The following is a 24,137-nucleotide window of genomic DNA, read 5'->3' as shown; positions in this document are numbered from 1 at the left end:
CATAACCAGTCTGCTTTTTAAAAAATGATGACACACACACTTCGAGGTTCTGCTTGTTCTAGAACCACACCCTGAGGTTGTCAAGTTTATTACGTAAGCACACATGGTACATTAAAACAGATAGACTGAAGATCAGTACCATTTATCTTAAGCAGTGTTCTATATGAGATGAGGCCTGTTTCAGTGATTCCAGTCAGTTACTCTGCACCTACCCCCATACTTTTAAGCCTGGGACCTAAAATATGTTTTGCCAACTCCTATTGTCCATATAAGAGTCGTCAAAACAGCACAAACAGATCTGAGACCAGGCTAGATAATTTCAGCTAATATTATTAAGCACAGCTAGCTACCACAGTCCCAGGTGGTGTAATGGTTTATATACTATGAACTGAATGTTTCAGGGTCCAGCCCCAAAGAGTGTTGATATCCTTTCATACAAGCTATTCTACACACCGTGAGCCATTCACTATTTGAAGGCAACTCCTATTGTAGAATTAGAATGGTTCACATTCTAATCATTCCATGGTTCCAACTCAGCAATCAATTCTACAGTCAGTCTGTCTGTCACTCAGTAGCCCCGTTTATACCTGGTTCTAACATGTGTCCTGATCTTGTCCACATTCTGATTGTGACCACATTTTTAGATGGGTGTAGAAGACTAAAAGACTCATTGTGATCCGATTATCCTGCCCACCCCTGGAGGTAGTCAGACGCTCATTGTCTGGATATCTTACAAGTGTAGACAGATCTGGACAGAGACACCATTTAAATCATTGACTGGTGGCGCAATTGACTGATTACATCAATATGTGTCTTTACAATATATAAATCATATTTTTTGAAAGAATAGCTGTGAAGTAATTTTTGATAAAGGAAGGGGATGAGGAAATTTGATCACAACACAGACACAGTGGATGGATAACAGACACTGGATGGATTAACAGACACTGTGGATGGATAACAGACACAGTGGATGGATAACAGACACAGTGGATGGATAACAGACACAGTGGATGGATAACAGACACAGTGGATGGATAACAGACACAGTGGATGGATAACAGACACAGTGGATGGATAACAGACACAGTGGATGGATAACAAACACAGTGGATGGATAACAGACACAGTGGATGGATAACAGACACAGTGGATGGATTAACAGACACAGTGGATGGATTAACAGACACAGTGGATGGATTAACAGACACAGTGGATGGATAACAGACACATTGGATGGATAACAGACACATTGGATGGATAACAGACACATTGGATGGATAACAGACACAGTGGATGGATAACAGACACAGTGGATGGATAACAGACACATTGGATGGATAACAGACAGTGGATGGATAACAGACACAGTGGGTGGATAACAGACACAGTGGATGGATAACAGACACAGTGGATGGATAACAGACACAGTGGATGGATAACAGACACAGTGGATGGATAACAGACACAGTGGATGGATAACAGACACAGTGGATGGATAACAGACACAGTGGATGGATAACAGACACAGTGGATGGATAACAGACACAGTGGATGGATAACAGACACAGTGGATGGATAACAGACACAGTGGATGGATAACAGACACAGTGGATGGATAACAGACACAGTGGATGGATAACAGACACAGTGGATGGATAACAGACACAGTGGGTGGATAACAGACACAGTGGGTGGATAACAGACACAGTGGGTGGATAACAGACACAGTGGGTGGATAACAGACACAGTGGGTGGATAACAGACACAGTGGATGGATTAACAGACACAGTGGATGGATAACAGACAGTGGGTGGATAACAGACACAGTGGATGGATAACAGACACATTGGATGGATTAACAGACAGTGGATGGATTAACAGACACAGTGGATGGATTAACAGACACAGTGGATGGATAACAGACACAGTGGATGGATTAACAGACACAGTGGATGGATTAACAGACACAGTGGATGGATTAACAGACACAGTGGATGGATTAACAGACACAGTGGATGGATAACAGACACAGTGGGTGGATAACAGACACAGTGGGTGGATAACAGACACAGTGGGTGGATAACAGACACAGTGGATGGATAACAGACACAGTGGATGGATAACAGACACAGTGGGTGGATAACAGACACAGTGGGTGGATAACAGACACAGTGGGTGGATAACAGACACAGTGGGTGGATAACAGACACAGTGGGTGGATAACAGACACAGTGGGTGGATAACAGACACAGTGGGTGGATAACAGACACATTTTTGGAAATGTGGGCAAAATCAGAATGTAGTCAAGATCAGAACCCATGTTAGCACCAGGTAGAAATGGGGCTTGAGATAGTATTGTAAAAGAGGCCATGTTATACAACACAAATCACGTTTCCCCCACTATAGTAAACTTCTCATATTATTACAGGCAAAAAAGTGTTAAACAAATCAAAACGTATTGGACATTCTTCAAAGTAGCCACCCTTTGCCTTGACAGCTTTGCACACTCTTGGCATTCTCTCAACCAGCTTCACCTGGAATGCTTGATTTGTTGAACACCTTTTTTTGGTTACTACATGATTCTATATGTGTTATTTCATAGTTTTGATGTCTTCACTATTATTCTACAATGTAGAAAATAAAGAAAATCCCTTGAATGAGTAGGTGTGTCCAAACTACTGACTGGTAGTGTATATGGAACTAATACTATTCTATTATTGTCTGTCTGTGCCGTTTTAAAAGCACATATACAACCACCCAGCGTCCAAGATTATTATACAGATTGGTAGTTATTCAGGCTAATCATCTTAAAACATGGAATGAACTTCTTTAAAGCCGAGGAACGCGTAACTCTCCCTCTCTCGGATAAAAGTGACGCCCAAGGCTTTAGGACGGATGACATCACAATGAGTAACAAGAACTCCCTGGCCCGAGCCACAGAGAGACGGAGGGGGGAAGTTCCACAGCGTTAGGTGGAACCTGGGTCGTGTTCAGTAGGGCACACCGTAGTAGCAAAAAAAAAAAGTTTAGAAGCATGGGGGGGGGAAACAAAAATCTGCTTTCTTATTGGACAAGTACAGATAGTCCCTCCCTGTTTTGGAGAATTTTCTTCCATTTCGAGCCTAATGAACACGACCCTTAACTGTCTCTCTGGTTGCGTCCCAGTCCATATATAGTGCCCTACTTTTGAATAGGGTGCCAATATGTTCCCTCTCTCCTACTAGAGGTCCCCTGGTTTCTGGTGGCAGGTGTTGCAGACACGCACTGGGTGGTCCCAACCCCTAGAGGGCACCGCTCTGCGTTCAGGGGAGCAGTCGTCACACACGCCCTGGCCGCAGGCCCTGCAGTGGTGGATGGAGAGACGCGGGGCGGAGAAGTCTCTCTGACACTCACAGCAGCATCGGATATCTTGGTCTGGAACCCAGTAGGCTGGACGAGCTGCATCCTTCATTAGACCTAGAGGGAGAGGACACACACACACACACACTTTAGTTTTAGAAGACATGGCTATGTCAAAGTGACCCATCACAGTTTTGCCTCTTAAGCCTCTATTAAAAGCTACAATATATGTCATTCTTTTGGGGCGACCCGACCAAATTCACATAGAAGCACGAGTTATAGATCTGTCGTTCTCATTGAAAGCAAGCTGCATATCTGCTCTATTTCTATGCTTCCTGTTTTTTTGGCGTTTGTTACTTTTGTAATCCAGCTTCAAAAGAGCTGAAAATATATTTTTGGTTTAATGAAAATATATATTTTTAGATGGTACAATGACTGCTTGTTTTGTCACAGACACTGAACTCAGGCAAACCATTTAGAATTTTAGCACTCAGGAGAAGGCGGAGTGATTTCTGCATGTTGCACCTTTAAATCTTTTCAACCTTCTTCTCTTATTGACCTTACAGTTAATTACATACACCACCCTGCTCCTACAGACAGGGAGCCGCGTGACCGCGGCCTGCTACACAGGGAGCCGCGTGACCGCGGCCTGCTACACAGGGAGCCGCGTGACCGCGGCCTGCTACACAGGGAGCCGCGTGACCGCGGCCTGCTACACAGGGAGTCGCGTGACCGCGGCCTGCTACACAGGGAGTCGCGTGACCGCGGCCTGCTACACAGGGAGCCGCGTGACCGCGGCCTGCTACACAGGGAGCCGCGTGACCGCGGCCTGCTACACAGGGAGCCGCGTGACCGCGGCCTGCTACACAGGGAGCCGCGTGACCGCGGCCTGCTACACAGGGAGCCGCGTGACCGCGGCCTGCTACACAGGGAGCCGCGTGACCGCGGCCTGCTACACAGGGAGCCGCGTGACCGCGGCCTGCTACACAGGGAGCCGCGTGACCGCGGCCTGCTACACAGGGAGCCGCGTGACCGCGGCCTGCTACATAAGTATTCAGACCCTTTGCTATGAGACTCTAAATTGAGCTCAGGTGCATCCTCTTTCCATTGATCATCTTTGAGATGTTTCTACAACTTGATTGGAGTCAACCTGTGGTAAATTCAATTGATTGGACATGATTTGGAAAATCACACCTGTCTATATATGGTCCCACAGTTGACAGTGCATGTCAGAGCAAAAACAAAGCCATAAGTTGGATGGAATTGTTCGTAGAGCTCCATGACAGGATTGTGTCGAGGCACAGATCTGGGGAAGGGTACCAAAACATTTCTGCAGCATTGAAGGTCCCCAAGAACACAGTGGCCTGCATCATTCTTAAATGGAAGAAGTTTGGAACCACCAAGACTCTTCCTATTGCTGGCCGTCCGGCCAAACCGAGAAATCGGGGGAGAAGGGCCTTGGTCAGGGAGGTGACCAAGAACCCGATGGTCACTCTGACAGCGCCCCAGAGTTCCTCTGTGGAGATGGGAGAACCTTCTCTGCAGATCCCACCAATCAGCCTTTATGGTAGAGTAGGCAGACGGAAGCCACTCCTCAGTAAAAGGCACATGACTGTCCGCTTGGAGTTTGCCAAAAGGCACCTAAAGTCTCTCAGTGAAACAAGTTCTCTAGTCTCTCTTGAGAAACAAGATTCTCTAGTCTGATGAAACCAAGATTCTCTAGTCTCTCTTGAGAAACAAGATTCTCTAGTCTCTCTTGAGAAACAAGATTCTCTAGTCTGATGAAACCAAGATTGAACTGAATACCAAGCGTCACGTCTGGAGGAAACCTGCCACCATCCCTACGGTGAAGCATGGGGGTGGCATCATCATGCTGGGGAGTTGTTTTTCAGCGGCAGGGACTGAGAGACTAGTCAGGACCGAGGGAAAGATGAAAGTAGCAAGTACAAAGAGATCCTTGATGAAAACCTGCTCCAGAGCAACCCTAAGCACACAGCCAAGGCAATGCTGGAGTGCCTTCGAAACAAGTCTCTGAATGTCCTTGAGTGGTCCTGTCAGAGCCCGGACTTGAACCCGATCTAACATCACTGGAGACCTGAAAATAGCTGTGCAGCAACACTCCCCATCCAACCTGACAGAGCTTGAGAGGATCTGCAGAGAAGAATGAGAGAAACTCCCCAAATACAGGTGTGCCAAGCTTGTAGCATCATACCCAAGAAGACTAGAGGCTGTAATCACTGCCAAAGGTGCTTCAACAAAGTGCTGAGTAAAGGGTCTGAATACTTATGTAAATGTGATATTTATTTATTTAAAAAAAATATAGAATTTTCACTTTGTCATCATTTGGTATTGTGTGTAGAAGGATGGGAGGGAAAAACAAATGTAATCCATTTTAGATTAAGGCTGTAACGTAACAAAATGTGGAAAATGTTAAGGGGTCTGAATGCTTTCCGAATGCACCGTATGTAGTGGTGACCACAGAGTAATCTAGACTACAGTACTCACCCAGAGGACTACAGTACTCACCCAGAGGGCTACAGTACTCACCCAGAGGGATGTATGTAGTGGTGACCACAGAGTAGTCTAGACTACAGAACTCACCCAGAGGACTACAGTACTCACCCAGAGGACTACAGTACTCACCCAGAGGACTACAGAACTCACCCAGAGGACTACAGTACTCACCCAGAGGACTACAGTACTCACCCAGAGGACTACAGTACTCACCCAGAGGACTACAGTACTCACCCAGAGGGATGTATGTAGTGGTGACCACAGAGTAATCTAGACTACAGTACTCACCCAGAGGACTACAGTACTCACCCAGAGGGCTACAGTACTCACCCAGAGGACTACAGTACTCACCCAGAGGACTACAGTACTCACCCAGAGGACTACAGTACTCACCCAGAGGACTACAGTACTCACCCAGAGGACTACAGTACTCACCCAGAGGACTACAGTACTCACCCAGAGGACTACAGTACTCACCCAGAGGACTACAGTACTCACCCAGAGGGCTACAGTACTCACCCAGAGGGCTACAGTACTCACCCAGAGGGCTACAGTACTCACCCAGAGGGCTACAGTACTCACCCAGAGGGCTACAGTACTCACCCAGAGGGCTACAGTACTCACCCAGAGGACTACAGTACTCACCCAGAGGACTACAGTACTCACCCAGAGGACTACAGTACTCACCCAGAGGAATGTATGTAGTGGTGACCACAGAGTAGTCTAGACTACAGAACTCCCCCAGAGGACTACAGTACTCACCCAGAGGGATGTATGTAGTGGTGACCACAGAGTAGTCTAGACTACAGTACTCAACCGGAGGACTACAGTACTCACCCAGAGGACTACAGTACTCACCCAGAGGACTACAGTACTCACCCAGAGGGCTACAGTACTCACCCAGAGGACTACAGTACTCACCCAGAGGACTACAGTACTCACCCAGAGGACTACAGTACTCACCCAGAGGACTACAGTACTCACCCAGAGGACTACAGTACTCACCCAGAGGACTACAGTACTCACCCAGAGGACTACAGTACTCACCCAGAGGACTACAGTACTCACCCAGAGGGCTACAGTACTCACCCAGAGGGCTACAGTACTCACCCAGAGGGCTACAGTACTCACCCAGAGGGCTACAGTACTCACCCAGAGGGCTACAGTACTCACCCAGAGGGCTACAGTACTCACCCAGAGGACTACAGTACTCACCCAGAGGACTACAGTACTCACCCAGAGGACTACAGTACTCACCCAGAGGAATGTATGTAGTGGTGACCACAGAGTAGTCTAGACTACAGAACTCCCCCAGAGGACTACAGTACTCACCCAGAGGGATGTATGTAGTGGTGACCACAGAGTAGTCTAGACTACAGTACTCAACCGGAGGACTACAGTACTCACCCAGAGGACTACAGTACTCACCCAGAGGACTACAGTACTCACCCAGAGGACTACAGTACTCACCCAGAGGACTACAGTACTCACCCAGAGGACTACAGTACTCACCCAGAGGACTACAGTACTCACCCAGAGGACTACAGTACTCACCCAGAGGGATGTATGTAGTGGTGACCACAGAGTAGTCTAGACTACAGTACTCACCCAGAGGGATGTATGTAGCAGTGACCACAGCTCCCAGTGTATTCTGAACAGCCTCTCCTACTCTCCTACTGAGGGTCCCTCCTTCCTCCTCCTCCAACGCTGCATCCAGCAGCTCTGCAACACACGCACAGAAGGGAGGAAGGAGAAACAAATATTATTCATGAGATATGGCAACCAGAAAATAAGAGTAGGAAAAACAAAAAGTAAAAAGGGGGAAAACATTAAGGCAAGCAACACTGAAGCATGCATGAGAGCACCAGCTGTTCTGGAGGACTGTGTGATCACGCTCTCCGTAGCCGATGTAAAACCTTTAAACAGGTCAACATACACAAGGCCGCAGGGTCAGACGGATTACCAGGACGTGTACTCAGAGCATGAGCTGACCAACTGGCAAGTGTCTTCACTGACATTTTCAACCTGTCCCTGACCGAGTCTGTAATACCAACATGTTACCTCGACTAACCTGTGCCCCCGCACATTGACTCTGCCGGTACCCCTGTATATATAGCCTCATTACTGTTATTTAATTATTTAATGTTTACTTCAATTTATTTAGTAAATACTTAACACTTGTTTTTTCTTAAAACTGCATTGTTGGTTAATGGTCTGTCAGTAAGCGTTTCACTGTATGGTCTACTACACCTGTTATATTCGGCGCATGTGACAAATAACATATGACTTGATTACACGATTCACCACCTAATTTTGATATTCATGTGACATCCGGGTTTATCTAAGAGTATTCTTTAAAGACCTATTGGGACATCATAGGATAACTGTAGACATCGTTTTTGATATACAACAACGTCCGTACCTTCTGAGACGCCCCGGTTCAGGGAGCAGGCATCACAGACCCGTACGGGGGCGAGCCCCCAGCCCCTCTCAGGAACAGGACGGTTCTTGGTGGAGCAGCCGTCACAGAAGCCCTCTCCACAGGCACGGCAGTGGTGCTTAGTATCGTTGTCCTGGAACACCTCACTGCACTTAGAACATTTCTGTTACAGAGAACACAGAGACACAGAGAACACAGAGGACACAGAGGACACAGAGGACACAGAGACACAGACAGCACAGAGACACAGAGAACACAGAGGACACAGAGAACACAGAGACACAGACAGCACAGAGACACAGAGAACACAGAGAACACAGAGAACACAGAGACACAGACAGCACAGAGACCACAGAGACACAGACAGCACAGAGACCACAGAGACACAGAGACACAGAAAGCACAGAGGACACAGAGACACAGAGAACACAGAGAGCACAGAGACACAGAGGACACAGAGACACAGAGAACACAGAGACACAGAGAACACAGAGAACACAGGAGAGAGATTATATCACAGGCTGAAAACACAAGCATACATAGGAGAAATGGCCAGTCTTTACACAGTCATAAGAGAAATGGCCAGTTTTTACACAGTCATAAGAGAATCAAATCAAATCAAATTTATTTATATAGCCCTTCGTACATCAGCTGATATCTCAAAGTGCTGTACAGAAACCCAGCCTAAAACCCCAAACAGCAAGCAATGCAGGTGGAGAAGCACGGTGGCTAGGAAAAACTCCCTAGAAAGGCCAATACCTAGGAAGAAACCTAGAGAGGAACCAGGCTATGTGGGGTGGCCAGTCCTCTTCTGGCTGTGCCGGGTGGAGATTATAACAGAACATGGTCAAGATGTGAAATGGCCAGTCTTTACACAGTCATAAGAGAAATGGCCAGTCTTTACACAGTCATAAGAGAAATGGACAGTCTTTACACAGTCATAAGAGAAATGGACAGTCTTTACACAGTCATAAGAGAAATGGACAGTCTTTACACAGTCATAAGAGAAATGGACAGTCTTTACACAGTCATAAGAGAAATGGACAGTCTTTACACAGTCATAAGAGAAATGGACAGTCTTTACACAGTCATAAGAGAAATGGACAGTCTTTACACAGTCATAAGAGAAATGGACAGTCTTTACACAGTCATAAGAGAAATGGACAGTCTTTACACAGTCATAAGAGAAATGGACAGTCTTTACACAGTCATAAGAGAAATGGCCAAACATGTTCACTGCACAGCTGAGGCATAATACCTCAATTTAGGGAATCACTGGCTAGGAATGGGATCCCATGATTGGATCCACGCTGTGTCTAAACCTGTGTGTCCAGATGGCTGTGAGGACCACGTACCAGGATGAGGGAGTTGGGTTTCCAGTAGGCCGGGGCGATCTGGTCGGTGAGCCAGGAAGTGACAGCTTTGGCAGGTTTCACACTGAGCTCTGACACACTCTGGGAGATGTAGTTCACACCGTCCAACAGTCTCTGAGCTGCATTGTTGTTGTCCTTCAGAAAACCATCCGACTGGAGAGGAGAGAGGGAGGGGAGAGGGAGAGAAGAGGGAGGGGGAGAGAGAAGGGGGAGGAGAGAGAAGAGGCAGGAGAGAAGGGGGAGGAGAGGGAGGAGGGGAAGGGAGGATGAGAGAAGAGAGAGGAGAGGATGAGGGAGGAGAGAGAGAGAAGAGGGAGGAGAGAGAAGGGGGAGAGAGAGAGAAGAGGGAGGAGAGAGAAGGGGGAGAGAGAGAGAAGAGGGAGGAGAGAGAAGGGGGAGAGAGAGAGAAGAGGGAGGAGAGAGAAGGGGGAGAGAGAGAGAAGAGGGAGGAGAGAGAAGGGGGAGAGAGAGAGAAGGGGGAGGAGAGAGAAGGGGGGGGAGAGAGAGAAGAGGGAGGAGAGAGAAGGGGGGGGAGAGAGAGAAGAGGGAGGAGAGAGAAGGGGGAGAGAGAAGAGGGAGGAGAGAAAATAGCGAGGGGAGAGAGAAGAGCGAGGAGAGAGAAGGAGGAGAGAAGAGGGAGGAGAGAGAAGGGGGAAAGAGAAGAGGGAGGAAAGGGAGAGAAGAAGACGGAAAGAGAGAGCGAGGGGAGATGGAGGTGAGAGACATTGTTAATGGCTGGGTGAAGGGTGACTCTCCTGGTAGGTTTACATATTGCTCTCCACTAGGAAACAGTGCAGTCCACTATGACATTACAAATATGGAGAAAGAAACAAATCAATGCCCCTCCCCTCTCAGAATAGGAGAGATGCCCCTCCCCTCTCAGAGTAGGAGAGATGCCCCTCCCCTCTCAGAGTAGGAGAGATGCCCCTCCCCTCTCAGAGTAGGAGAGATGCCTCTCAGAGTAGTAGAGATGCCCCTCCCCTCTCAGAGTAGGAGAGATACCCCTCCCCTTTCAGAGTAGGAGAGATGCCCCTCCCCTCTCAGAGTAGGAGAAATGCCCCTCCCCTCTCAGAGTAGTAGAGATGCCTCTCAGAGTAGGAGAGATGCCCCTCCCCTCTCAAGAGTAGGAGAGATGCCCCTCCCCTCTCAAGAGTAGGAGAGATGCCCCTCCCCTCTCAAGAGTAGGAGAGATGCCCCTCCCCTCTCAAGAGTAGGAGAGATGCCCCTCCCCTCTCAAGAGTAGGAGAGATGCCCCTCCCCTCTCAAGAGTAGGAGAGATGCCCCTCCCCTCTCAAGAGTAGGAGAGATGCCCCTCCCCTCTCAAGAGTAGGAGAGATGCCCCTCCCCTCTCAAGAGTAGGAGAGATGCCCCTCCCCTCTCAAGAGTAGGAGAGATGCCCCTCCCCTCTCAAGAGTAGGAGAGATGCCCCTCCCCTCTCAAGAGTAGGAGAGATGCCCCTCCCCTCTCAAGAGTAGGAGAGATGCCCCTCCCCTCTCAAGAGTAGGAGAGATGCCCCTCCCCTCTCAAGAGTAGGAGAGATGCCCCTCCCCTCTCAAGAGTAGGAGAGATGCCCCTCCCCTCTCAAGAGTAGGAGAGATGCCCCTCCCCTCTCAAGAGTAGGAGAGATGCCCCTCCCCTCTCAAGAGTAGGAGAGATGCCCCTCCCCTCTCAAGAGTAGGAGAGATGCCCCTCCCCTCTCAAGAGTAGGAGAGATGCCCCTCCCCTCTCAAGAGTAGGAGAGATGCCCCTCCCCTCTCAAGAGTAGGAGAGATGCCCCTCCCCTCTCAAGAGTAGGAGAGATGCCCCTCCCCTCTCAGAGTAGGAGAGATGCCCCTCCCCTCTCAGAGTAGGAGAGATGCCCCTCCCCTCTCAAGAGTAGGAGAGATGCCCCTCCCCTCTCAGAGTAGGAGAGATGCCCCTCCCCTCTCAGAGTAGGAGAGATGCCCCTCCCCTCTCAGAGTAGGAGAGATGCCCCTCCCCTCTCAGAGTAGGAGAGATGCCCCTCCCCTCTCAGAGTAGGAGAGATGCCCCTCCCCTCTCAGAGTAGGAGAGATGCCCCTCCCCTCTCAGAGTAGGAGAGATGCCCCTCCCCTCTCAGAGTAGGAGAGATGCCCCTCCCCTCTCAGAGTAGGAGAGATGCCCCTCCCCTCTCAGAGTAGGAGAGATGCCCCTCCCCTCTCAGAGTAGGAGAGATGCCCCTCCCCTCTCAGAGTAGGAGAGATGCCCCTCCCCTCTCAGAGTAGGAGAGATGCCCCTCCCCTCTCAGAGTAGGAGAGATGCCCCTCCCCTCTCAGAGTAGGAGAGATGCCCCTCCCCTCTCAGAGTAGGAGAGATGCCCCTCCCCTCTCAGAGTAGGAGAGATGCCTCTCAGAGTAGGAGAGATGCCCCTCCCTCTCAGAGTAGGAGAGATGCCTCTCAGAGTAGGAGAGATGCCCCTCCCCTCTCAGAGTAGGAGAGATGCCCCTCTCAAGAGTAGGAGAGATGCCCCTCCCCTCTCAAGAGTAGGAGAGATGCTCTCCCCTCTCAAGAGTAGGAGAGATGCCCCTCCCCTCTCAAGAGTAGAAGAGATGCCCCTCCCCTCTCAAGAGTAGGAGAGATGCCCCTCCCCTCTCAGAGTAGGAGAGATGCCTCTCAGAGTAGTAGAGATGCCCCTCCCCTCTCAGAGTAGGAGAGATGCCCCTCCCCTCTCAGAGTAGGAGAGATGCCCCTCCCCTCTCAGAGTAGGAGAGATGCCCCTCCCCTCTCAGAGTAGGAGAGATGCCCCTCCCCTCTCAGAGTAGGAGAGATGCCCCTCCCCTCTGAGTAGGAGAGATGCCTCTCAGAGTAGGAGAGATGCCCCTCCCCTCTCAGAGTAGGAGAGATGCCTCTCAGAGTAGGAGAGATGCCCCTCCCCTCTCAGAGTAGGAGAGATGCCCCTCTCAAGAGTAGGAGAGATGCCCCTCCCCTCTCAAGAGTAGGAGAGATGCTCTCCCCTCTCAAGAGTAGGAGAGATGCCCCTCCCCTCTCAAGAGTAGAAGAGATGCCCCTCCCCTCTCAAGAGTAGGAGAGATGCCCCTCCCCTCTCAAGAGTAGGAGAGATGCCCCTCCCCTCTCAAGAGTAGGAGAGATGCCCCTCCCCTCTCAAGAGTAGGAGAGATGCCCCTCCCCTCTCAAGAGTAGGAGAGATGCCCCTCCCCTCTCAAGAGTAGGAGAGATGCCCCTCCCCTCTCAAGAGTAGGAGAGATGCCCCTCCCCTCTCAAGAGTAGGAGAGATGCCCCTCCCCTCTCAAGAGTAGGAGAGATGCCCCTCCCCTCTCAAGAGTAGGAGAGATGCCCCTCCCCTCTCAAGAGTAGGAGAGATGCCCCTCCCCTCTCAAGAGTAGGAGAGATGCCCCTCCCCTCTCAAGAGTAGGAGAGATGCCCCTCCCCTCTCAAGAGTAGGAGAGATGCCCCTCCCCTCTCAAGAGTAGGAGAGATGCCCCTCCCCTCTCAGAGTAGGAGAGATGCCCCTCCCCTCTCAGAGTAGGAGAGATGCCCCTCCCCTCTCAGAATAGGCTAGATGCCTCTCAGAGTAGGAGAGATGCCCCTCCCCTCTCAGAGTAGGAGAGATACCCCTCCCCTCTCAGAGTAGGAGAGATACCCCTCCCCTCTCAGAGTAGGAGAGATCCCCCTCCCCTCTCAGAGTAGGAGAGATACCCCTCCCCTCTCAGAGTAGGAGAGATACCCCTCCCCTCTCAGAGTAGGAGAGATACCCCTCCCCTCTCAGAGTAGGAGAGATACCCCTCCCCTCTCAGAGTAGGAGAGATACCCCTCCCCTCTCAGAGTAGGAGAGATACCCCTCCCCTCTCAGAGTAGGAGAGATGCCCCTCCCCTCTCAGAGTAGGAGAGATGCCCCTCCCCTCTCAGAGTAGGAGAGATGCCTCTCCCCTCTCAGAGTAGTAGAGATGCCCCTCCCCTCTCAGAGTAGGAGAGATGATGAAGGATCAGTTTTGCCTGTTATAGATCCAATGATTAAAAGCACATGGACCTGCCCATAGAACAACACTCTTACTCTGAGACGCTGCATGAATACGATCCCAGGCATAAGTAGGGGAGCCCTCTGTTGTTCTTACCCCAGGCCAGATGTGTTGTATTTCAGTCCTGACCACTGTGTCCACTGGGTCCTGGTTCCCGTACCAGTACTGCCTACTTCTGTAGATAACTCCACAGTTGGGACACTCTATCACATACCTGTAAACAACAACAACACTACTTCAGTTCAGCTAACACACTCTCTCAGTTATACTATCAGAGATCAGATGTGATCAGCTGAAACATTGAAAGTCAGAAAAATAAAAAGGACTTCCCATTAGAGGTCGTGACTCACTATGACATCAGAACAGGATATTATAATGAGGAGTTCTAGGTGTTCAGGACTCACCCAGACCAGGCGTACGTGGCCAGACCAAACCAGGGAGAGTCAGAGGAGGCTGTCGTCTTGGGAATCACAATCACCTCCTTCCCTCCCTCATAGCACGCCTGAGGAGCAGAGAGCACATGCTCAGACAAAGCCGCGTGTGAGTGAGTGATTGAGAGAGTGAGAGAGTGTGAGTGAGTGAGTGATTGAGTGAGAGAGTGTGAGTGAGTTAGTGATTGAGTGAGAGTGAGTGATTGAGTGAGAGAGTGTGAGTGAGTTAGTGATTGAGTGAGTGTGAGTGAGTGATTGAGTGTGAGTGAGTTAGTGATTGAGTGAGAGTGAGTGAGTGATTGAGTGAGAGAGTGTGAGTGAATGAGTTAGTGATTGAGTGAGTGTGAGTGAGTGATTGAGTGAGAGAGTGTGAGTGAGTGAGTGAGTTAGTGATTGAGTGAGTGTGAGTGATTGAGTGAGAGAGTGAGTGAGTGAGTGAGTGAGTGAGTGAGTGAGTTAGTGATTGAGTGATTGAGTGAGTGATTGAGTGAGAGAGTGTGAGTGAGTGAGTTAGTGAGTGAGTGTGAGTGAGTGATTGAGTGAGAGAGTGTAAGTGAGTGAGTTAGTGATTGTGTGAGTGAGTGATTGTGTGAGTGAGTGATTGAGTGAGAGAGTGTGAGTGAGTTAGTGATTGAGTGAGTGTGAGTGATTGAGTGAGTTAGTTAGTGATTGAGTGAGTGTGAGTGAGTTAGTTAGTGATTGAGTGTGAGTGAGAGAGACTGTCTGTCTGTGTTCCTACTTTACAGGTGTAGATGCGGTTGTCGTATTGAGCAGTGTAGCGACAGCGGTGTTTAGCCTCGTGATCCACTTCCTCTTTCAGATGGTTCATACTGTTCACACAGCCAGACCTGACAGGAAGAGGTTTATTACTGTTCACACAGCCAGACCTGACAGGAAGAGGTTTATTACTGTACTGTTCATACTGTCAGACCTGACAGGAAGAGGTTTATTACTGTTCATACAGCCAGACCTGACAGGAAGAGGTTTATTACTGTTCATACAGTCAGACCTGACAGGAAGAGGTTTATTACTGTTCATACAGTCAGACCTGACAGGAAGAGGTTTATTACTGTTCATACAGTCAGACCTGACAGGAAGAGGTTTATTACTGTTCATACAGTCAGACCTGACAGGAAGAGGTTTATTACTGTTCATTACAGTCAGACCTGACAGGAAGAGGTTTATTACTGTTCATACCGTCAGACCTGACAGGAAGAGGTTTATTACTGTTCATACAGTCAGACCTGACAGGAAGAGGTTTATTACTGTTCATTACAGTCAGACATGACAGGAAGAGGTTTATTACTGTTAATTACAGTCAAACCTGACAGGAAGAGGTTTATTACTGTTCATACTGTCAGACCTGACAGGAAGAGGTTTATTACTGTTCATACAGTCAGACCTGACAGGAAGAGGTTTATTACTGTTCATACAGTCAGACCTGACAGGAAGAGGTTTATTACTGTTCATTATAGTCAGACCTGACAGGAAGAGGTTTATTACTGTTCATACAGCCAGACCTGACAGGAAGAGGTTTATTACTGTTCATACAGTCAGACCTGACAGGAAGAGGTTTATTACTGTTCATACAGCCAGACCTGACAGGAAGAGGTTTATTACTGTTCATACAGTCAGACCTGACAGGAAGAGGTTTATTACTGTACTGTTCATACAGTCAGACCTGACAGGAAAGGTTTATTACTGTTCATACAGCCAGACCTGACAGGAAGAGGTTTATTACTGTTCATACAGTCAGACCTGACAGGAAGAGGTTTATTACTGTACTGTTCATACAGTCAGACCTGACAGGAAGAGGTTTATTACTGTTCATACAGTCAGACCTGACAGGAAGAGGTTTATTACTGTTCATACAGTCAGACCTGACAGGAAGAGGTTTATTTCTGTTCATACAGTCAGACCTGACAGGAAGAGGTTTATTACTGTTCATACAGTCAGACCTGACAGGAAGAGGTTTATTACTGTTCATTATAGTCAGACCTGACAGGAAGAGGTTTATTTCTGTTCATACAGTCAGACCTGACAGGAAGAGGTTTATCACAGTGTTTAATTACTGTACTGTTCATACAGTCAGACCTGACAGGACAAAGATGATGTTAGTTGGTTTTATTGTCCTGTTGGAGGTAATATATTCCTGGTGTTATTTCCAGAATAATTATCAGGTCATTCCTAATGGTATGTAGCAGCTCCGATGTTAGATTCATTTACCATGTAATGACAACATACCAGCTGAACACCGTACAGTAATAGAAAGCATTCCTGAACACTGAGCAGACAGATGAGAGATAACTGAACACTGAGACAGAGACAGGGAGATAACTGAACACTGAGACAGAGAGAGACACCTTCCTACAGCTGAGAGATATCTGAACACTGGGACAGAGACAGAGAGATAACTGAACACTGAGAAAGAGAGAGAGAGACACCTTCCTACAGCTGAGAGATAACTGAACACTGAGACAGAGAGATAGCTGAACACTGAGACAGAGAGATAACTGAACACAGACAGAGAGAGATAACTAAACACAGACAGAGAGACTCACCCACAGCTGAGACAGATACTGGAGCAGGTGAAGTATTCATCAGGGAAGAAAGAGTTACTGGCCAGGTGCTCTTCTGGGATATCCCCACTGAAACGCTCACTCAGGGCCTGGAAGGGAGAGAGAGCGCTTTGTCACAGGTGTTGGTTTAAAACAGCTGGTCATTCATTATTTACAAAACACTCACACACACAACTGCACACAGGTTAGCATTTATTGTCATGAATGTTGGTATGGAGGCAGCTCTGCAGAGTGATCACTAGCTAGACTCAAAGTAAAAAATACAAATCTGATTTTAAACCTAACCTTAACCACACTGACAACCCTAATGCAGCATTTCCCAAACTCGGGACCCCAAGAGGGGCACGTTTTGGTCCCCCCCCCACTACACAGCTGATTCACGTTACCAGAGCTTGATGATGAGTTGATTATTTGAATCAGCTGTGTAGTGGGGGTTCAAACCAAAATGTGCACCTCTTGGGGTCCCGAGTTTGGGAAATGCTGCATTAGGGTTGTCAGTGTGGGTAAGGTTAGGTTTAAAATCAGATTTTGGGGAACGTTGCCCTAATGCCTAACCCTAAATGAAGACAATATAGTCAATTTTGACTTTGCAGCTGGCCCATCTAGTGGAAAATCGCTCAGTGCTGCCTACAGGGCAAGATTTGTGACAATAAACATCAACCTGTACACACACACACACACCTACCTGCAGGGCTCTGTATATGACGTTTGCAGAACGTGGTGAGCGGGTAGTGTTGTTATCTAACTGTTGCTCCAGACTACGCAGGAGACCGCTGAAGTCTGTCGGGGGGTTGTAGGTTCGAGTCCCGCGGTACTGGATGGAGCTGAAGGCCTCAGGGAAAAGACCCAGCTTTCTGAAACGCTCCTGAAGCAGACGCTCTGCAGACTCTGATGGGTTGTCTGGAGAGAGAGAGATATAGAGGAGGGAGAGGGAGAGGGGGAGAGAGAGAGGGGAGGGAGGGAGATATATATTGGAGGAGAGGGGGAGAGAGAGAGGGGAGGGAGGGAGATATATATAGGAGGAGAGGGAGATAGGGGGAGAGAGAGAGGGGAGGGAGAGAGATATATATAGGAGGAGAGGGAGAGAGGGGGAGAGAGAGAGGGGTAGAGAGAGAGGGGTAGAGAGAGAGGGGTAGAGAGAGAGGGGTAGAGAGAGAGGGGTAGAGAGAGAGGGTTAGAGAGAGAGGGTTAGAGAGAGAGGGGTAGAGAGAGAGGGGTAGAGAGAGAGGGGTAGAGAGAGAGGGGTAGAGAGAGAGGGGTAGAGAGAGAGGGGTAGAGAGAGAGGGGTAGAGAGATATATATATATATATATATATATAGAGGAGAGGGAGAGAGGGGGAGAGAGAGAGGGGGAGAGAGAGAGGGGGAGAAAGAGAGGGGTAGAGAGAGAGATATATATATAGAGGAGAGGGAGAGAGGGGTAGAGAGAGAGGGGGAGAGAGAGAGGGGGAGAGAGAGAGGGGGAGAGAGAGAGGGGGAGAGAGAGAGGGGGAGAGAGAGAGGGGTAGAGAGAGAGGGGTAGAGAGAGAGGGGGAGAGAGAGAGGGGGAGAGAGAGAGGGGGAGAGAGAGAGGGGGAGAGAGAGAGAGATATATAGAGAGGGAGAGAGGGGGAGAGAGAGAGGGGTAGAGAGAGAGGGGTAGAGAGAGAGAGATATATATAGAGGAGAGGGAGAGAGGGGGAGAGAGAGACAGAGAAGAGGGAAAGACATTAGCTATAGGTGACCAGAATTACATGTTATTTCCACTTTCTAAAATGAAAAGTGACTTGAGGACAATCCTACTACGGCCTATATCTCTGTCCTCCTAAATCAAATCAAACCCTGTCCTCCTAAATCATACCCTGTCCTCCTAAATCATACCCTGTCCTCCTAAATCATACCCTGTCCTCCTAAATCATACCCTGTCCTCCTAAATCATACCCTGTCCTCCTAAATCATACCCTGTCCTCCTAAATCATACCCTGTCCTCCTAAATCATACCCTGTCCTCCTAAATCAAACCCTGTCCTCCTAAATCAAACCCTGTCCTCCTAAATCAAACCATGTCCTCCTAAATCATACCCTGTCCTCCTAAATCATACCCTGTATCAAACCCTGTCCTCCTAAATCAAACCCTGTCCTCCTAAATCAAACCCTGTCCTCCTAAAGCATTTATAAAGCACGTTTTTTACAGGGAATGCATTGCAAGGTGCTTAATTAACTATTCAAATAATACAAGATGAGAAAAATAAAACAAAACCTTTTCTAAATGAAAGATGAAATAGTAAAACAACAATAAAATAGATAATAGTATAGATAGTTAAAAAATAAAATAAAATCTATATTATCTATACTCAGTAAAAGGCTAAAAGGTCTTAAGATCTTTCTTTAAAAATCTTTACAGTTTCTGAGGGCCTCAGATCCTGCGGGAGGCTGAAAACAGTCTCACCAGGCCAGGACCGTAGGGGCTGAAGACAGCCTCACCAGGCCAGGACCGTAGGGGCTGAAGACAGCCTCACCAGGCCAGGACCATAGGGGCTGAAAACAGGCTCGCCAGGCCAGGACCGTAGGGACTGAAGACAGCCTCACCAAGCCAGGACCGTAGGGGCTGAAGGGCAGCCTCACCAAATGTTTAGGTTCTGACCAATGGAACAACAAACTCCTAACTCTCTACCCTGCCGCCAATATCCAGCAACTTCTCACATTCTCACAGCCGTTGAAGAGGAGTGGGACAACATTCCACAGACCACAATCAACAGCCTGATCAATTCTATGCGAAGGAGATGTGTCACACTGCATGAGGCAAAATGGTGGTCAGACCAGATACTGACTGGTTTTCTGATCCACACCCCTACCTTTTCTTTAAGCTATCTGTGACCAACAGATGCATATCTGTATTCCCAGTCATGTGAAAACCATAGATTAGGGCCTAATGAATTTATTTCCATTGACTGAATTCCTCATATGAACTGTAACTCAGTCAAATCTTAGAAAATGTTACGTTGATATTTTTATTCAGTATAAAAAGCCAGTGCCAGAGGACCGGATATCTTTAAGGCCACGTAACGCATTCAAATCAATAAAAACATTTTTAAATCAATTATAAAAACTAACAGGTAACCAAATGCAGGGATACCTACACCTGATCCCAGCATTTTATCTCTCTACAGATGGCTCGTCCATTCTAACTTTACCCGATAACTGATATAGCCTGGTCCCAGATCTGTTGTCTCCTTCTATAGCCTGGTCCCAGAACTGTTGTCTCCTTCTATAGCCTGGTCCCAGATCTGTTGTCTCCTTCTATAGCCTGGTCCCAGATCTGTTGTCTCCTTCTATAGCCTGGTCCCAGAACTGTTGTCTCCTTCTATAGCCTGGTCCCAGATCTGTTGTCTCCTTCTATAGCCTGGTCCCAGATCTGTTGTCTCCTTCTATAGCCTGGTCCCAGATCTGTTGTCTCCTTCTATAGCCTGGTCCCAGATCTGTTGTCTCCTTCTATAGCCTGGTCCCAGATCTGTTGTCTCCTTCTATAGCCTGGTCCCAGATCTGTTGTCTCCTTCTATAGCCTGGTCCCAGAACTGTTGTCTCCTTCTATAGCCTGGTCCCAGATCTGTTGTCTCCTTCTATAGCCTGGTCCCAGATCTGTTGTCTCCTTCTATAGCCTGGTCCCAGATCTGTTGTCTCCTTCTATAGCCTGGTCCCAGATCTGTTGTCTCCTTCTATAGCCTGGTCCCAGAACTGTTGTCTCCTTCTATAGCCTGGTCACAGATGTGTTGTCTCCTTCTATAGCCTGGTCACAGATCTGTTTGTGCTCTGGACATCTCCATTACAATCATTGGCATGAAAATGATTGACAATGAGTTGGCACGATAGCACAAACAGCCTGGCAGACAGGCTATATATGCCAACCAGAACCACCTACCTGATCCCAGTTAGTTTGGGTGTGGATGGTCCCATGTAAGTGAGTGAACATTCTAATAGGTTATACTGAACTGTTTCCACAAGAGCCACGTGTTAGGTTTTCATCCAATAGTACCTTAACCTCTTGATAAGCCTGGCAATGCCAACCCTGTACCTGAGCCCAGTAGCTTGGTGTGGACGGTCTCGTGGAAGATAATAACAGCTGGTCCCAGAGTGGACAGAGGGACGTCCAGGCCACACCGGGCCGTAGTGGCCTTCAGCTCCCTGGTGAAGTGCTTCAGATAGGCGTCCGAAGCGTCGCCTAGGAACTTGAACAGGTCGTCGTGGAGACGGTCGGCGTGGGTACGGTAGATGATGAGGTCGGAGACGGCTAGGACTTTGAGGAGCAGCCGGGTGCGCTGGCCTTGATTGGATCCTGGGTGGCCAATAGAGAGGAAGAGGACGTGTTAGTAGATGGTTATTGCTCCCACCATTATCTTTATTTGATATGATAACAGATTAAATCAGTGTCAATTGCGTCAATAAAAATGTCACAGCTGCTGACATTTAGCAACATTTGTGTCATTGCCCCTCTCTCCTCCTCACCTGCCCCCAGAAGTCCCTCTGTGTCGATCACCACCACTCTGTGGATGGGGTCCATGGCAGCCCAGACCCCCACGGTGCATGACTCCTGAGTGGGGGATGTCTGGAACACCTCCCGCCCCAGGAAGAAGGTATGGTTCAGTGTGTGGGACTTCCCCTCCCCTGTGTTCCCGAAGATAGACACGACCTTGAGGAGTTCCTCAGGTCTACAGTCCAGCCGGCTCACAAAGTCTTCCTCATCCTTCAACTACAGGGGAAAGACAACAGACCCTGAGGTGAGCTAGTTTAATCACCAACCGAGGTAATAGAGCACAGCGTATTTCTCATTTAGTGACCTACTTTTGACCCGTAGACATATTGTCAAAAGTTGTGCACTATCATAGGTCTCTGATCAAAAAGTACTGCACTTTATAGGCAATATGGTGCTATTTGGGATGCAGTCTAGGTATTGTTAACCTGTATTTGCTTCGACTACCTGCAGTCCGGGTCGAAGGACCATTATTTTTTTATTTGTCCTTGGCCTTCCGTACAGGAAGCCTGTCCATTGTAGACTGGCTCATACAGACTGGCTTTCAGATCTAAAACGTCCCTAGGGGTTAGTGGCTACGGATATGTGGTTTCTATGGGTGTTGTTTCAATACCTGGATCATAATATGTCTACATTCCAAATGGAACACTAATCTATAGTGGGTTCTGGTCAAAAGTAGTGCCCTATTTAGGGAATTGGAAGCCATTTGAGATGTACCCCAGGTCATAAGGATATCACTCACCTGCATCTCCTCCTTCGCATCCACCAGTAAGAAGCTGCACACCTTCTCTAGTTTTGCCTTGAGGGCCTCCATCTCCCCTCCGTCCCCAGCCTCCAGGCTACTATCCTGGACTTGACCGGGAGGAGGGTAGGGGGTCACGGGGTGCTTCCTCTTGTTTACCCCGCTATGGGTCCGCTTCTGGCAATCCAGACACAGGTTGATTTTACAGCCCTGGCAGCGCACCACCGCCCTCAGCCTGCCCCCGTTCACCCCACACCCGCTGTTGTCGCCCTTACAAGAGTCACAAAATGGAACGTGTCCCGGTGCGATGCGGACACGGTCATGGTTCCTCATGCGTTCCTGACGATGGAGCTCTAGTTCGCAGCGGACGCACTGCAGGCTGCCGCACTCGTCGCATTCAAAGGCGGCCTCGTCTGAGCCACCGCAGGCGTAGCTCTCCTGACACACCAGAATGGTGTTCATCCCTTTATCTACCGACGGACCTTGACCACTCATAATGATCGCTTCAGTATGCTACTGCTAACAAGTGCACCTTTCTGTCGATAACCTGTACCCAATGAGTCTAAAACTGCACTGCGAAACCAAACTGCTTGGAAATATGTTTATGACTATATTCTATAGTGTTAAAGATTTAAATGTATTCTTCTCTAGCGTATTATGTGGTTGTTTTTTCTGGTAGAGGTGTCTCTTCTATACTCCCCAAAACACTTAGCAGATGGACAATTTAATATGAACTGTGAGAGGTCACTTTGACAAAGCCATATGTCACCAAAGTGCCTGTCTGTCAGCAAAACAATCACAACGACTTCCTGCATACATGTCCAGACATGCAGCTATCCTACAAGCCCCACATGCAAGTAATCGTTAGCTGTCAATCAGCAATAACATTGTATTTATCTTGCTACTGCTAGTTAGCCTACTGTACGGTTAGCTGCTGTTGTTGTTGTTGGCTAAGCCAATTTGACAGCAGAAATAGGCAACGGTGACAGTGTAAAAACATCAACAAATCCTCTTTATAACAAAAGATGACACTCGCGTATTTTTCAGTTACTCCACATCACCTCAAACGACCAAATTTCTCAACCACTAAAACGATCAACAAAATCCTTCGTCGAAAAACAAAAAAATGGACGACGGCTGTTCCCGTAACCTAAACCGTTGCTTCTACAGAGGAAAAACGCTATAATATTTTAATAGAAAACATGGCATCCAGTGCAACTTAATTCAGCACAAAGACACCGTTATTATGTATAGATTTGTTAAGATAATTTCGCTGCCCGACAGCTAGATTTCATTCGACGTTGTTCCCAATTTCATCAGCTGATCGGCTTGTTTTGATCCAGAGGTTAAAAGTTACACCGCGCATAGCATTCTGGGAAATGTAGTAATACCAGTAGAGTTGTTGCTTTGAATCGCTTTAATGTATCTGACTACATTCCCCACGCTTTAATGTACATGACTACATTCCCCACTATGCAACTCAACTCACTATGCAACTCAATGTTTGTAGTTTGTTAGCTGGCTAAGTAAGTCAAAGAGGTTTTCAAATCGATTTTGTCCAATAATCAATACTTAGTTAAAGGAAGTGCATGCCATTCCGGATCCATACAATATGTTCGTTTTAAAATATATATTTTTCTGTCTCCACATCGTTAGCTAGCCAGTAATGTTATCTCACTGCTATCTGAAGACGTTACAGCTAGCCTACAGTAGTTTGGAAATGGCTAGATATCGCTCCAGCCGTAATTGATCTCTCTGGAGTGTCAAAGTCACTCGGGTTTTTTAGCAGGGAGTTCACAGTCAGCTCCGCTAAAGTCTCCATAGGCAGAATGATGGCGTACACTTGCGCTGTCTGTCTATCTGCCTACACATATTCTGATTTACTGAGGTAAGGACACTAGGGCGTTGTCAGTCCCAAATGTCACCATATTCCCTGTACAGTGTACTACTTTGGACCAAAAAGTACTACACCGTATATGGAATAGGGCCATTTGGGACTCCTCCTCGATACCTACTGGCACGTGCATCAGTGGTCAACAATCCTGCTCTTGGAGATCTCCTGGAAGTGCAAGACTGAGCTGCCTTGTCAAAGTGTACAAGAGCAGCCAGGAGATTCTAGCAAAGTGGTGATGGTGATGACATTAAAGGAAGTGCATGTCATTCTGGTCATTTGGTAAACCACCTGGGTAAAGCCCTGTCACTGACATCACTGCAT

The 24,137-nt window shown here is 48.1% G+C and overlaps 2 protein-coding genes across 3 annotated transcripts; both read right to left on the bottom strand.

Annotated features, from left to right (window-relative positions):
- Positions 1-47: 47 nt before the first annotated feature.
- Positions 48-3,021, bottom strand: LOC116376491 (keratin-associated protein 16-1-like). Its single transcript, XM_031836802.1, has 2 exons — positions 959-3,021; positions 48-920 (listed from the first exon to the last, which is right to left on the bottom strand). The coding sequence occupies exons 1-2, from the start codon at positions 1,848-1,850 to the stop codon at positions 895-897; spliced, it is 918 nt and encodes a 305-aa protein (XP_031692662.1). The 5' UTR covers positions 1,851-3,021; the 3' UTR covers positions 48-894.
- Positions 48-23,452, bottom strand: zfyve1 (zinc finger, FYVE domain containing 1). 2 transcript variants are annotated; one of them, XM_031836798.1, is made up of 12 exons: positions 21,923-23,452; positions 21,156-21,399; positions 20,725-20,985; positions 17,360-17,574; positions 16,657-16,763; positions 14,835-14,982; positions 14,069-14,166; positions 13,761-13,878; positions 9,652-9,822; positions 8,279-8,459; positions 7,465-7,578; positions 48-3,459 (listed from the first exon to the last, which is right to left on the bottom strand). In XM_031836798.1, exons 1-12 carry the CDS (start codon positions 22,415-22,417, stop codon positions 3,224-3,226), a joined length of 2,388 nt encoding a protein of 795 aa, XP_031692658.1. In that variant the 5' UTR covers positions 22,418-23,452; the 3' UTR covers positions 48-3,223. The 2 variants fall into 2 exon arrangements, with proteins under 2 accessions (XP_031692658.1, XP_031692659.1); XM_031836799.1 differs by having other exon boundaries at positions 14,835-14,943; positions 21,923-23,448.
- Between the last annotated feature and the right edge of the window lie 685 nt (positions 23,453-24,137).

The sequence above is a fragment of the Oncorhynchus kisutch genome, linkage group LG12 (assembly GCF_002021735.2).
Source record: "Oncorhynchus kisutch isolate 150728-3 linkage group LG12, Okis_V2, whole genome shotgun sequence".
NCBI lineage: Eukaryota > Metazoa > Chordata > Actinopteri > Salmoniformes > Salmonidae > Oncorhynchus > Oncorhynchus kisutch.
The sequence above is the reverse complement of the archived record's forward strand: the minus strand, read 5'-3'. Positions and strand labels throughout refer to the sequence as shown.